This window comes from Pongo pygmaeus, chromosome 7, assembly GCF_028885625.2.
Source record: "Pongo pygmaeus isolate AG05252 chromosome 7, NHGRI_mPonPyg2-v2.0_pri, whole genome shotgun sequence".
NCBI classification, from domain to species: Eukaryota; Metazoa; Chordata; class Mammalia; order Primates; family Hominidae; genus Pongo; species Pongo pygmaeus.
The window spans coordinates 28196133-28208458 of record NC_072380.2 but is presented as its reverse complement, the minus strand read 5'-3'; the positions used below and the strand labels follow the sequence as shown (position 1 = coordinate 28208458).

General features: G+C 44.8%; 2 protein-coding genes across 3 annotated transcripts in view; one reads left to right on the top strand and one right to left on the bottom strand.

Annotated features, from left to right (window-relative positions):
- Window positions 1-2113, bottom strand: part of ELP3 (elongator acetyltransferase complex subunit 3) — a 98177-nt gene extending 96064 nt beyond the window's left edge. Inside the window, exon 1 of the mRNA XM_054497366.2 lies at window positions 1706-2113. Coding sequence (XP_054353341.1) covers window positions 1706-1724 — 19 coding nt within the window. The 5' untranslated portion in view covers window positions 1725-2113. The remainder of the gene's footprint in view (window positions 1-1705) is intronic.
- Window positions 2114-10892: 8779 nt separating this feature from the next.
- The window catches only part of NUGGC (nuclear GTPase, germinal center associated), a 59847-nt gene continuing 58413 nt past the window's right edge, over window positions 10893-12326 (top strand). For both annotated transcript variants that reach the window (XM_054497363.2, XM_063669456.1), the window contains exon 1: window positions 10893-11160. The gene's annotated coding sequence lies outside the window, so the exon portion shown is untranslated. The remainder of the gene's footprint in view (window positions 11161-12326) is intronic.

Sequence of the window (12326 nt, the reverse complement as noted above, 5' to 3'; positions counted from 1 at the left end):
TGCATATTCTCAACTTTGGAAATAAAAAGATGAAAGTAATGTTTACGGAAGGTAAGAATATTATCGGTACAAAGAATGATTCAGAAAGTGAAAAAGAATACATATAATATGGATACTACTCAAATGGCTCTTGAAAGGCAACATTGTTTTAAAAAACCCACAAAATGTAAGACAGGATCCAGTCCCAATGCCTACTGGCTGTGTGGTAAAGGAAAAGATTGACAATTTTTTTTTTTTTTGAGACAGAGTCTTGCTCGGTCACCCAGGCTGGACTGCAGTGGTGCGATCTCGGCTCACTGCAACTTCCACCTCCCAGGTTCAAGTGATTCTCCTGCCTCAGCCTCAGCCTCCCAAGTAGCTGGGATTACAGGCACCTGCCACCACGACCGGCTAATTTTTGTATTTTTAGTAGAGTCAGGGTTTCACCATGTTGGTCAGGCTGGTCTCCAATTCCTGACCTCAAGTGATCCACCCGCCTTGGCCTCCCAAAGTGCTGGCATTACCGGCATGAGCAACCGTGCCTGGCCAAGATCAACAACTTTTGAGCGCCCATTTCCTTGTCTGTAAAATTGGGGTAATACATCCAAATTTCACAAAACCATTCTAAGACTCAAATAATGTATATGAAAGCTAAAATATCATTCAAATATTAGTGATGAAGGTGGGTTAGGAGGTTGGCGGCTAGAATGAAGAGGAATAAACTATATCAAGAAGTAATTTCTAAGTAAGAATCAACATGACTTGGTGACAGAAGAAGCTAAAAGAATCCTGACAGATTGAGAAGGAGCAAGTTAGAGTGAGATAACAAATTAATTTAGGGCATGCAAATATGACAAGACTTAATCTAAGGTAACTTGGACACTTAGAATTGTTGCTTGGAAGAAAGAAAAATAAGTTAATGTCAAGAAGCATAGTGATAAACGATGTATTTATTTTTCATTTTATGTTTTTTGAGGTCACAGATACAGCCTGACCAGCCAGCTCCACACCTAAGTATAATTTTGGTCTGGGAAAGTTACTTAACTCTTTGAATCTCAGCTTCTTCATCTGTAAAATGGAAATGACACCGACTTCAAAATACAGGCTCAATAAATGGTAGCTATTATTCTGACAATTACCATGATTAGATCAGCTGGTCAAATGAGTGTATAGAAATAGGAACAGGACCTGTGAGAGAATATTTCAAATTTGAATCCGTCCTGTTGAAAAACCAAAGGTGGAATTGTTCATTGCTAACTCACGAGGTAATAAAAATAGGAATAATTGCATGCACAACTCTTACACTGAATCCAAGGATAATTAAGGTTTTTTTCATATCTTAAAATAAGACTTTAAAAGAAACTCTCAAACTAACACGTCAAATGTGTCGTGAAACAAATCTTAACAAATGAAAAGTCCCACAACCCGTTAAATCGACGTTAACTCCTCGGAGGGCGTATCTTGGAATAAAGGTTTCCCTGCCATTCAAACAAAAGACACCACGTGACTGCCAAAGACGAAGAGAGGAAAGGTAGGGTGCTTCAAAAAGCAAAACAGAAAAAACGAGAAGGCTGGGGGACCAGAATGGACAGACTGACCCTAGGTGGCGGGGGCGACTGGACTGGGTAGCGGATTCTCGCGGGAAAAGTTCGGTTCAGCATTTGATTGCCTGGGCGTTCGCCCCTTTCGGACCACCCCTTTCCCCCATCTCCTTCCCCTTTCGCACCTTTCCGCTTCTGCCTCATTTCTGCGCCGCCGTAGCAGAGCCACCAGGGATAAAAATGCAGCCACAAACTCAGACCACGGGGAAAGCTGACAGCCACAAAGCAATCCCGCCTGTCGTAAAATGTCGGTCAATGTATCGTAAAGCTCTTCCCGGAAGCCGACGTGCGCAAAGCCACGCCCCGCCCCTTGCTGCAACTAGCAGGGTAGCGGGCGGCGCGTGAGGGCCCTAGGCTGCGATCCTGCCCCGGGTCTCAGGGATGGAGGATGGGAACGTCTGAACAGAGTGGCATCTTGGGGTTAGAAAGCTCGACCTGGGTAGTACAGCTATGGGACAGAGTTCCTGGATAGAGGCTGCGCCAGGAAGCCTAAGTGAAAGGGTGGAAGTGGATGGTCTCTCATGGGGGGGTGTGGGAGCCCAGGGTCGTCACATCCGGGGAGGATGGGTGGGAACGTGAATGGGCGAGACCACGGAGGAGGAACCCTCCCATGTTGTGGAAACTAACTGAGGGCCTGGAAAAGACCAGGCGGGAATCGAGTAACAATCCGAGGTGCAGGCTTTGGGATCAGGTGGTCATCTTGGTCTTGGATGAATGGCACATATGATCGGTAACCATCATGAAAGCTGTGGATGCCTCTTGTGGAAGGAAAATAACATCTCGGGACCCTAAACTCTGCCAAAGAAAAAAGTTAAGCTTAGGGCCGGGCGCAGTGGCTCACACCTGTAATACTAGCGCTATGCCCATCTCAGGAGGCCAAGGCCAGCAGATCATCTGAGGTGAGGCATTCAAGACCACCCTGGCCAACATGGTGAAACCCTGTCTCTACTAAAAATACAAAAATTAGCCAGGCGTGGTAGTGCACGCCTGTAATCCCAGCTACTTGGGAGGCTAAGGCAGGAGACACTCTTGAACCCGGAAGTGGAGGTTGCAGTGAGTGGAGATCATGCTCTGTTGTCCGGTGCACTCCAGCCTGGACGACAGAGCAAGACCCTGTCTCAACAACAACAATAATAAAAAGTTAAGTTTGTGAACTGAGTCACGCAAAAACTGCCTTCCTTCTGTTCCTAAACAGCTGCAAAGACAGAAGCCCACGTATCTCCCTAGGTGGCCTCCCAGAGAAGTTGCTCACAGGGAAATTCCTTGTAAGTGGCAGAGTCTTTACCTTACAACACTTCTGTTGAATTCCACCCTGACCATGCAAATTTACAGTAGGTAGGGGACAAGGACAAGACTAGAAATCACCCTTCAGTCCATCCCAAGAAAAATGCATATTTGACTCCTTCCTCTATGTTTACTTTGTCTTCTGTAAAAGGCAGATTTACTGTGTGAAATGAATGCATAGTTGTTCCTCTTTCCCCTTCTGCCTGCTCTTTCCCCTTTAAATATTGAAGTCCTCAAAACCCTCTTTGGAAAAACAACAGGCCACAGATTCCATGATAACTTATGTCTCTTTTTCCTGGGTGTGTCTTCAACCTTGGCAGAATAAACCTCCAGACTGAGACCTGTCTCAGACACTGTTTGGTTTACATTCTCCAGAAAAATACACAGGCACAAAATTTTGCAAAATTTAAAGGCAGGACTTGGGATGTCTTCCTGAAACCCATCTATGATCTCCTTTGTCCATGGGCTGGAGATTAAGAACCTCTCCCATTAATAAAGACAGGAATATGTACCCTACTAGAATTGAGGTAACAACGAGGCTTTGACCCCACTATGACACTGAAACTGGCCTTGCTAAGCTTTGTAACTTCCCAGCCTGCCAAGTTCAGTGGTATTTGTCTGACCTCGTTGTCATCCTATACCAATGAACATAAGTTCTCCTCTGTAAACTAAAAATAATTCTCAGCCCAGGGCATTCCAAAGTTAAACTGAAAAACTAGTTCAGGCCATGATGGGAAGTAGGAGTGGACATGCCTCCTTATTCCCTCCTCCTTTTTAGAATTCAGAAGCTGCTAACCAGTATTAACATCAACACAGAGACCTTAAGGCTGATAAAGCACAGAACCGACTCTTAAAGTCTGATAAGAAACATTTATGGCCAGGTGCAGTGGCTCATGCCTGTAATCCCAGCACTTTGGGAGGCCGAGGCGGGCGGATCACGAGGTCAGGAGATCGAGACCATCCTGGCTAACATGGTGAAACCCCGTCTCCACTAAAAATACAAAAAATTAGCCAGGTGTGGTGGCGGGCCCCTGTAGTCCCAGCTACTTGGGAGGCTGAGGCAGGAGAATGGCGTGAACCCGGGAGGTGGAGCTTGCAGTGAGCCGAGATTGCACCCCTGCACTCCAGCCTGGGCGACAGAGCGAGACTCCGGCTCAAAAAAAAAAAAAAAAAAAAGAAACATTTACAATCTATTCTCTCTGGAGGCTTCCTCTGCATGATAAAACCTTAGTCTCCACAGCTCTGTATCTTAACCCAGACATTCCTTTCTGTTCATTTCAGGTCTATAGATAATAACTCTTTCAACCAATTGCCAGTCAGAGAAAACTGAATCTGCCTGTGACCTGAAAGTGTTGCCCCCTGACCCCACATCAATGCTTTGAGTTGTCCCACCTTTCTGGATGTTCTGTGTGGGATATGCGTGAGGGGAGAAGAAAAGACACATACACAATACCTTTAAGGGTAAACGACCTTTATCCCATGTAAATGGCAATGCAGATATAATAAGCAAATTGCAATAAGAAGAGTAGAAGGGAAAGTATATATATGTGTGTATACATATATATATACATATATACATATATACATATATACATATATACATATATATATATATGTATATACACACATATATATATATCCCCATCAGACTATGGAGGATTTATCACAAGACCAAGAAGTAACAGCCTGGGTTCCAGACTCGGACACTACACTCACCAGACTATGGAGGATTCGCCACGAGACTGGGAAGCAACAGCCTGGTCTCCAGAGTTGGCCACTCCTCCTTGCACAGATGAGGAGAGGTCTCCTGAAGCTTCGGCTGGACCTGGGACCCTAGCTCTTTTTGTAACAGGTTGTTTGGCATGAGGCCCAGTCACAAGGGCCCTTCACAACCAGGCTCAAGGACCACAAAAAGGTCAACTTGTTTTTGCTATTGTCTATTGTTTTTCAATAACTAATGTATAGGAATAGATTGAAATAGAGATTTCTCTGAAACAGCGATGGATGAAAGCCTCAAGGGACTCACAAAACCTGTTCCAGGACTTGGTGACTATTGTTTGTGTCCAGGTTCAATTGAATTCAGATTTAATATTTAACTTTTCCTCCATGCTGGACCAAACCACTATACATCTTACATGTAGTAATGTCTTATAACTCCCTAAAATGTATAAAATCAAGCTGTAACCTGACCACCTTGGACACATGTTCTCAGGATCCCCTGGGGCTCTGTCACAGACCATTGTGAGATAGGAAGTGGGACTCTGTTCTGGAGGCAGAGTTTGGACACTGGATCAAGTTGAGGACTAGCTGAAACAGGGCAGGGGTGGAAGCAACTTTCCATAAGATGCCCACCAGTATGCCATGTCAGTTTACTATTGCTATGGCAACACCTGAACATTACCCCTCCCCTTTCCATGGCAATGACCTGATGACCTGGAAGTTACCATCCTCATTCTCGACATTTCTGCGTAAATCGCCCCTTAATTTGTATATAGTTAAAAGTGGGTATAAATATGACTGCAGAACTGCCTCTGAGCTGCTATTCTGGGCACTGCCTGTGAGTAGCCCTGCTCCGCAAGGAGCAGTCCCTCTGCTGCAGCTGTGCACTGCTGCTTCAATGCAAGTTGCTATTTAACACCACCAGCTCACCCTTGAATTGTTTCCTGGGCGAAGCCCCAATTTTGGAGCTTGCCTGTCTTGCCTCAGTTGGTCATTCATGGCTCAGAATAAATCTCTTCAAGTATTTTACAGAGTTTGACTCTTTTTGTCAACACTTCCATGAACATCTTTTATGACGGGGCCCTCCACTCTCTTGGTTTTTCTTCTCTTTCTTTTGTGAACTCTGTCTCTGCCTCACCTCAGAATACTACTGTTCCATGGGGGTCACTCAGCCTTGTCTCTCCAAGGTGATCCCCAGAGCACCACGTGTTTGCTCCCAGGTTTCCAGTCCAACCCGAACTTTTCCCCTATTTGATACCTTGTTAGATTTGGGTGTCTAATAGGCACCTCAAACTTAACATGTCCCAAACAGAACTCTTATTATTACTCCAGATCTGCTCTTCCTTATCTAACGGCACCATCCTCTACCTCTTCCCTGTTTTATCTCAGAGAGAGGGGAGGGAGATATGTGGTTATAGGTATAATTTTAAATAGGGGTTACAGTAGGCCTTATTGACAATGTGATATTTGAGCTAATACTTGATGTGTAGATATGTGGGAAAGAGCATTTCTGGCTAAGATAATGGTTAGTGCAAAGGTCCTAGGTGAAGGCCAGGTGCAGTGGCTCACGCCTGTAATCCCAGTACTTTGGGAGGCTGAGGCGGGCAGATCACAAGGTCAAGAGATCAAGACCATCCTGGCCAACATGGTAAAACCCTGTTTCTACTGAAAATACAAAAATTAGCTGGGCATGGTGGCATGCGCCTGCACTCCCAGCTACGCGGGAGGCTGAGGCAGGAGAATTGCTTGAACCTGGGAGGTGGCGGTTGCAGTCAGCCGAGATCTCACACCACTGCAATCTAGCCTGGTGACAGAGTGAGACTCCATCTCAAAAAAAAAAAAAAAAAAAAAAAAGTCCTAGGTGAGAGGATGCCTGGGGTGTTCAAGGAGACTGAGGAGGCTGACATCACGGGAGCAGTGGGTGAGGCAATGTGAAAAAGAGGTCAGAGGAGTGGCACATGGGGCAGGGGGCAGTGCAGCTCATGTAACACCTTGTGGGCCATTGAAAAGCCTTTGGCTTTTACCCTAAGTGAGATGGGGAGCCACTGGCGTTTTTAGCAGAGGATTGAATGGATCTGATCTGTAATTTAAAAGCATATCTATTTGCTGCATTGAGAATAGACTGTGGGAGGGGGTTGGTGTGGAAGTGGGGAGATCAGGTGGGTGGCGATTACCATAGCCAGGCCAATGATTCCCAAACTTTGCTGCAATTGGAATCACCTGGAGAGCGGTGAAGAATTCCCAGTGCCCAGATCACATCCCACACCTATTAAATCAGAATATCAAGGGGTGGGAGCCGGGCATTAGCATGTTTAAAAGATCCTGGGTTATTCCAACGTGCAGCAAAATTTAGGAACCACTGAATGAGGCCAGAGATTATTGTGACTCAAATCGGGGTAGTCAGCAGTGAAGGTGGTGAGAAGTATTCAGATTCTGAATATAATTTGAAGATTTCAATAAGACTTTTTGACAGATCAGATGTGGAATATGAAAGGCAGACAGCAACATCAAGTTTGACACCAAAGCTTTTGGACCAAGGGACTGGAAAATTGTAGTTATCATTAGACGAAATGGAGAAAATTGGGTGGAGAGGTGTCTCAAGGGACTGGCGGGGATTGGTTTAAACTTGTTGTATTTTCGGATGACTAGTGAACAGGAAGACACGAAAGAGGTTGACACTGGATATCAGTCGAGAGCCATTGGCATGTGAACGAAATTGAAAGCTACGAAACAGGGTGGCTGTGGAAAAGAAAGAGACCGAAGATGAAGCCTTGGGGTATTTTATTATTAACAGGTTAAGGAACAAGGGAATAGCCAGTGAAGGAGACTGAGGAGCACTTCCAGGGAGATGGGGTGAAAACTAGGGGAGTGGTTATCTGAAAGCCAAGTGTAGGAAGTTTGTCAAACAGGTCAAATCAACCAGGTCAAATGCTCCTGATGGCTCAAGAAAGATAAAGGTTGAAAATTGACCAGGATCATTGTGGACTTTGACAAGAACAGTTTTAATGGAATGGGAAGGGTAAAGGCTTGACTGGAATAGGTTTATATTAGCTTGAGAGGAAAGGAATTTGAGACAGTAAGTAGAGACAACTCTTTTGAGGAGTTGTGGGGTTTTGTTTGTTTTTTGGGAGACAAAGTCTTGCTCTGTCACCCAGGCTGGAGTACAGTGGTGCAATCACAGCTCACTGCAGCCTCGACCTCCCAGCTCAAGTGATCCTTCCATCTCAGCCCCTCAAGTAGCTGGGACTACAGGCATGCGCCACCATGCCTGGCTAATTTTTATTTTTATTTTTATTTTTTCTAGAAATGGGGGTCTCCTTATATTGCCCAGACTGGTCTTGAACTCCTGGGTTCAAGTGATCCTCCCGCCTCAGCCTCCCAAAGTGCTGACACCATGCCCAACCTAGGAGTTTTGTCATAAAGAAGTGCAGAGAAATATACTAATACCTGGCAGGGAAATGGAGGTCCAGGGAGTGTTTGTTAAGGTGGAATGAATGACATCAAATCTGTTCACAGGTGGGAATAATCCAGTGGAGAGTGAAAGTTTGGTGAATTAGAGAAGAGGAGGAAGTATTCTACGTGGTTCTTCAGTTAGAGAGAGGGATGGAATCTGGTGCACAGAGAAGGGATTGGCCTTTAATGGGTGCATGGATAGTTCATCTAGTAACAGGCCGGAGGGCAGAGCACCGGATAGGTGGTTGGTGGTGATTATGAGGCTCTGTGGACGTTCTCATTGCTTCAGTGTTTTGAGTGAGCTCAATGGAAATTCAGCCTGAGAGAATGGAGAAACATCTAACAGGCCTAGCATTCAGGTGTCCAATAGCAGGTGCCAAGGACTACCATAAAGAACCCCAGAGGCTGGACCCAGTGGCTTACACCTGTAATGTCAACACTTTGGGAGGCCGAGATGGGAGGATCGCTTGAGCTCAGGAGTTTGAGTTCAGCCTGGGTAACATAAGGAGACCTCATCTCTACTAAAGTTTTGTTTTCTTTTTGTTGTTTTTTTTTTGTTTTTTGTTTCTTTAAGCTAAGTGTGGTGGCACATGCCTGTAGTCCCAGCTGCTTGGGAGGCTGAGGTGGGAGGATCACTTGAGCCCAGGAGGTTGAGGTTGCAGTGAGCCGTGATAACGGCACTACACTTCAGCCTGGGTGACAGAGTGAGACCCTGTCTAAAACAAACAAACAAAAACAAACAAAGGAACTCAGGAAGCTTTATTTTTTTATTTTTTGAGATGGAGTCTCCCTTTGTCGCCCAGGCTGGAGTGCAGTGGCCTGATCTTGGCTCACTGCAACCTCTGCCTCCCGGGTTCAAGCAACTCTCCTGCCTCAGCCTCCTGAGTAGCTGGGACTACAGGCGCACGCTGCCATGCCCGGCTAGTTTTTGTATTTTTAGTAGAGACAGGGTTTCACCATGTTGGCTAGGCTGGTCTCAAGCTCCTGACTTCAGGTGATCTGTCCTCCTCGGCCTCCCAAAATGCAGGGATTACAGGTGTGAGCCACTGGGCCTGGCCCCAGGAAGCTTTAAAAATGCTCAAAATTAATTTTAGTAATTAAGTAATTTAGTAGCATTTGTGGTTAATTGTTGAAGCTAAGAAATAGCCAGTAGAGGGAGAGCTGAGCATGCGTGACATGAATGTAAGCGTAAGGTGTGATTTTGCCTAGAGAGATCAGTATAAGACTCAGCACCCAGGATGGCATTCGTGCTGACTTCCTTTGTTCTGAACTTTAGCCTGGTGTTTCTATGGTTTTCTTATGGAGGAGGGACGTCATCTTGCCAAAAGTTCAAAGCAGTTTTTAAGACCACAGTCTAAACAGTTATCTTCAATTCTTTCCCTGTTCTGACCTCTTTACCTTCTGAATCCCCTCTTTTGACTAAATACATACCTAGAGTACTGAGGGTTGTCTTGGTAATGACTGAGTTGGCCTTTAAAGGTAACATACACCCTTGGCCCAGCACGGTAGCTCACGCCTGTAATCCCAGCACTTTGGGAGGCCGAGGTGGGCGGATCACATGAGGTCAGGAGTTCGAGACCAGCCTAGCCAACATGGTGAAACCCTATCTCTACTAAAATTAAAAAAAAAAAAAAAAATAGCCAGGCATGATGACACACCCTTGTAGTCCGAGCTACTCAGGAGGCTGAGGCAATAGAATCACTTGAACCCAGAAGGCGGAGGTTGCAGTGAGCTGAGACGGTGCCACTGCACTCTAGCCTGGACGACAGAGCAAGACTCTGTCTCACAAAAAAAAAAAAAAAAAAAAAGGTAACCCACACCCTGAAGCTGAGGGTTCAAGGGACAACTTTTTCCCTGTATGTCATGTGATGGTTTGGGTTTCCAGACACAGCAAAGTGGAGTGGGTTTTATTTTCTTCTCTCCTGGACAGCACTTTCAAATTTTTGTTTTCTGGGTTTATTAAAAATATGAATTTAAAATTAGATGAGCGTGATGGTGCATGGCTGTGGTCCCAGCTACCCAGGAGGCTGAGGTGGGAGGATGGCTTGAGCCTGGGAGGTCGAGGCTACAGTGAGCTATGATCATGCCACTGCACTCCAGGCTGGGTGACAGAGCAAGACCTTGTCTCTAAATAAATAAAGACAAAAAAAATACTGATTTAAAATTTAAGTTCCAGAAAGATGTAAAGCAGTATATCACTCATTTCTACACTCAAACAATCCAATGTTGTTTTATTTTTGGCAAATGTTATTTTTAGTGAATTTTAAGACTTTGGGTCAAGAATAACTTTATATTTATTATCTCATATCCTCCATCTCTCCCAGTCATGTCTTATAGTTGGGTGTTGGGGAGCCAGTGCTTTGTTTCTCTTGGAACTGGGGCATTTTTCCTATCTGCTCCAGTGAACCAGTCATCTGAATACTGTTCACCCTCAGAGAAAAGATGCTGTGGAAGGATGCAGTGATGCATTTGGAAAGGAAAAAAGACAGATCTGCCTACTTGTAGGAACATGGCAGAGAAGGATGCAAGATGCCCGTTTCATGTACCATTTAGATTTTTTTTTTTTTTTTTGAGATGGAGTCTTGCTCCGTCACCCAGGCTGGAGTGCAGTGGCACGATCTTGGCTCACTGCAACCTCTACCTCCCAGGCTCAAGTGATTCTCTTGCTTCAGCCTCCTGAGTAGCTGGGACTACAGGGTCCTGCCACCACGCCTGGCTAATTTTTTTTTTTTTTTTTTTTTTTTTGTATTTTTAGCAGAGTCGAGGTTTCACCATGTTGGCCGGGCTGCTGTTGTACTACTGACCTCAAGTGATCTGCCTGCCTCGGCCTCCCAAAGTGCTGGGATTACAGGAGTGAGCCACCACACCTGGCGAATTTAGATTTAAGTGAAAGAAGACAGCATAAATCAGTATCTGTGGGAGGAGACCATGGTAAATAGCTCCCTGATGGCAAGTCAGTTTCACTTCTGCTGTGTAAACGTGGCTTTGTGATTGTGGCCCAAAGGGCTACGTACCCCAGCTAGTTCCAAATACCGGAACCAAGGAGAAGCTGCCACCATCTCCTCTGTGGACTCCTGTAACCAAACCAGGACTTTTTTTTTTTTTTCCTGTTCAGTGACATCTGGTAAGTTGTTTCTTTTATGTAATTTATACTGTAACTTGTGGTTGATTTTTTAAAAATGGACCTTAATTTTTAGAACAGTTTTGAGTTTACAGGAATATTGAGAAGATAGTTTAGAGCATTCCCATGTAATTCCCACCCAACTTCCCCATTATCTTGTATTAGTGTGGTACATTTGTTACAACTGATGAACCGATACCGATATGTTATTGTTAAACTAAAGTCTGTACTTGATTCAGATTCTTGGTTTTTATCTAACGTCTGCTTTCTACTGTGGCATCCTATTCAGGATAGCACATTATATTTAGTTATGTTCCCTTAGGCTCCTCTTAGCTGTAGCGTTGTTTCTCAGACTTTCCTTGTTTTTGATGAATATGGCAGTTTTGAGGAGTACTGGTTGGGTATTTTGTAGGCTTCTCTTATTGGCATTTGTCTGATGTTTTTCTCATGATTAGACTGGAGTTATGGGTTTTGGGGAAGGAGTCCCAGAGTTAAAGTGCTGTTCTCATCACATCATATCAAGGGACAATATCATCAACATGATTTAGGACTGTTGGTATTGACCCTGAGCACCTGGCAGAGGCAGTGCTTGTCTGGTTTCTCTGCTATAAAGTGATCCTTTCCCCGCTCCAATCTCTGCCCTGTTCTCTTTGGAAAGAAGCTGCTATGCCCAGCACACACTTAAGGAGCAGGGAGTTTTATTCTACCTCCTTGAGGATGGAGTAGCTATGTAAATTATTTGGAATTCTTCTGTATATGGGACATTTGTCTCTTCTCTCTCATTTGATTTTCTTAAAGCAAGTTATTTCTTGAGGGAAAGTGAATTTTACTTTTCCGTTTGCTTAAGTGAATTTTAGGGGTTTGGTTTGTTTGTTTTTGAGGCCTCGCTCTGTTACCCAGGCTGGAGTACAGTGGTATGAACATGGCTCACTGCAATTTTGACCTTCTGGACTCAAGTAATCCTCCTGCCTCAGCCTCCTGAATAGCTGGGAGCCACGCCCAGCTAATTAAAAAAAAAAATTTGTAGAGATGAGAGTCTCACTTTATTGCCAAGGCTGGTCTCAAGCTCCTGGGCCCAAGGGATCCCCTCTCATTTCAGCCTCCCAAAGTGCTGGGATTACAGGCATGAGCCACCATGCCCAGGCTGTTTAAGTGAATTTTAAGGCTAT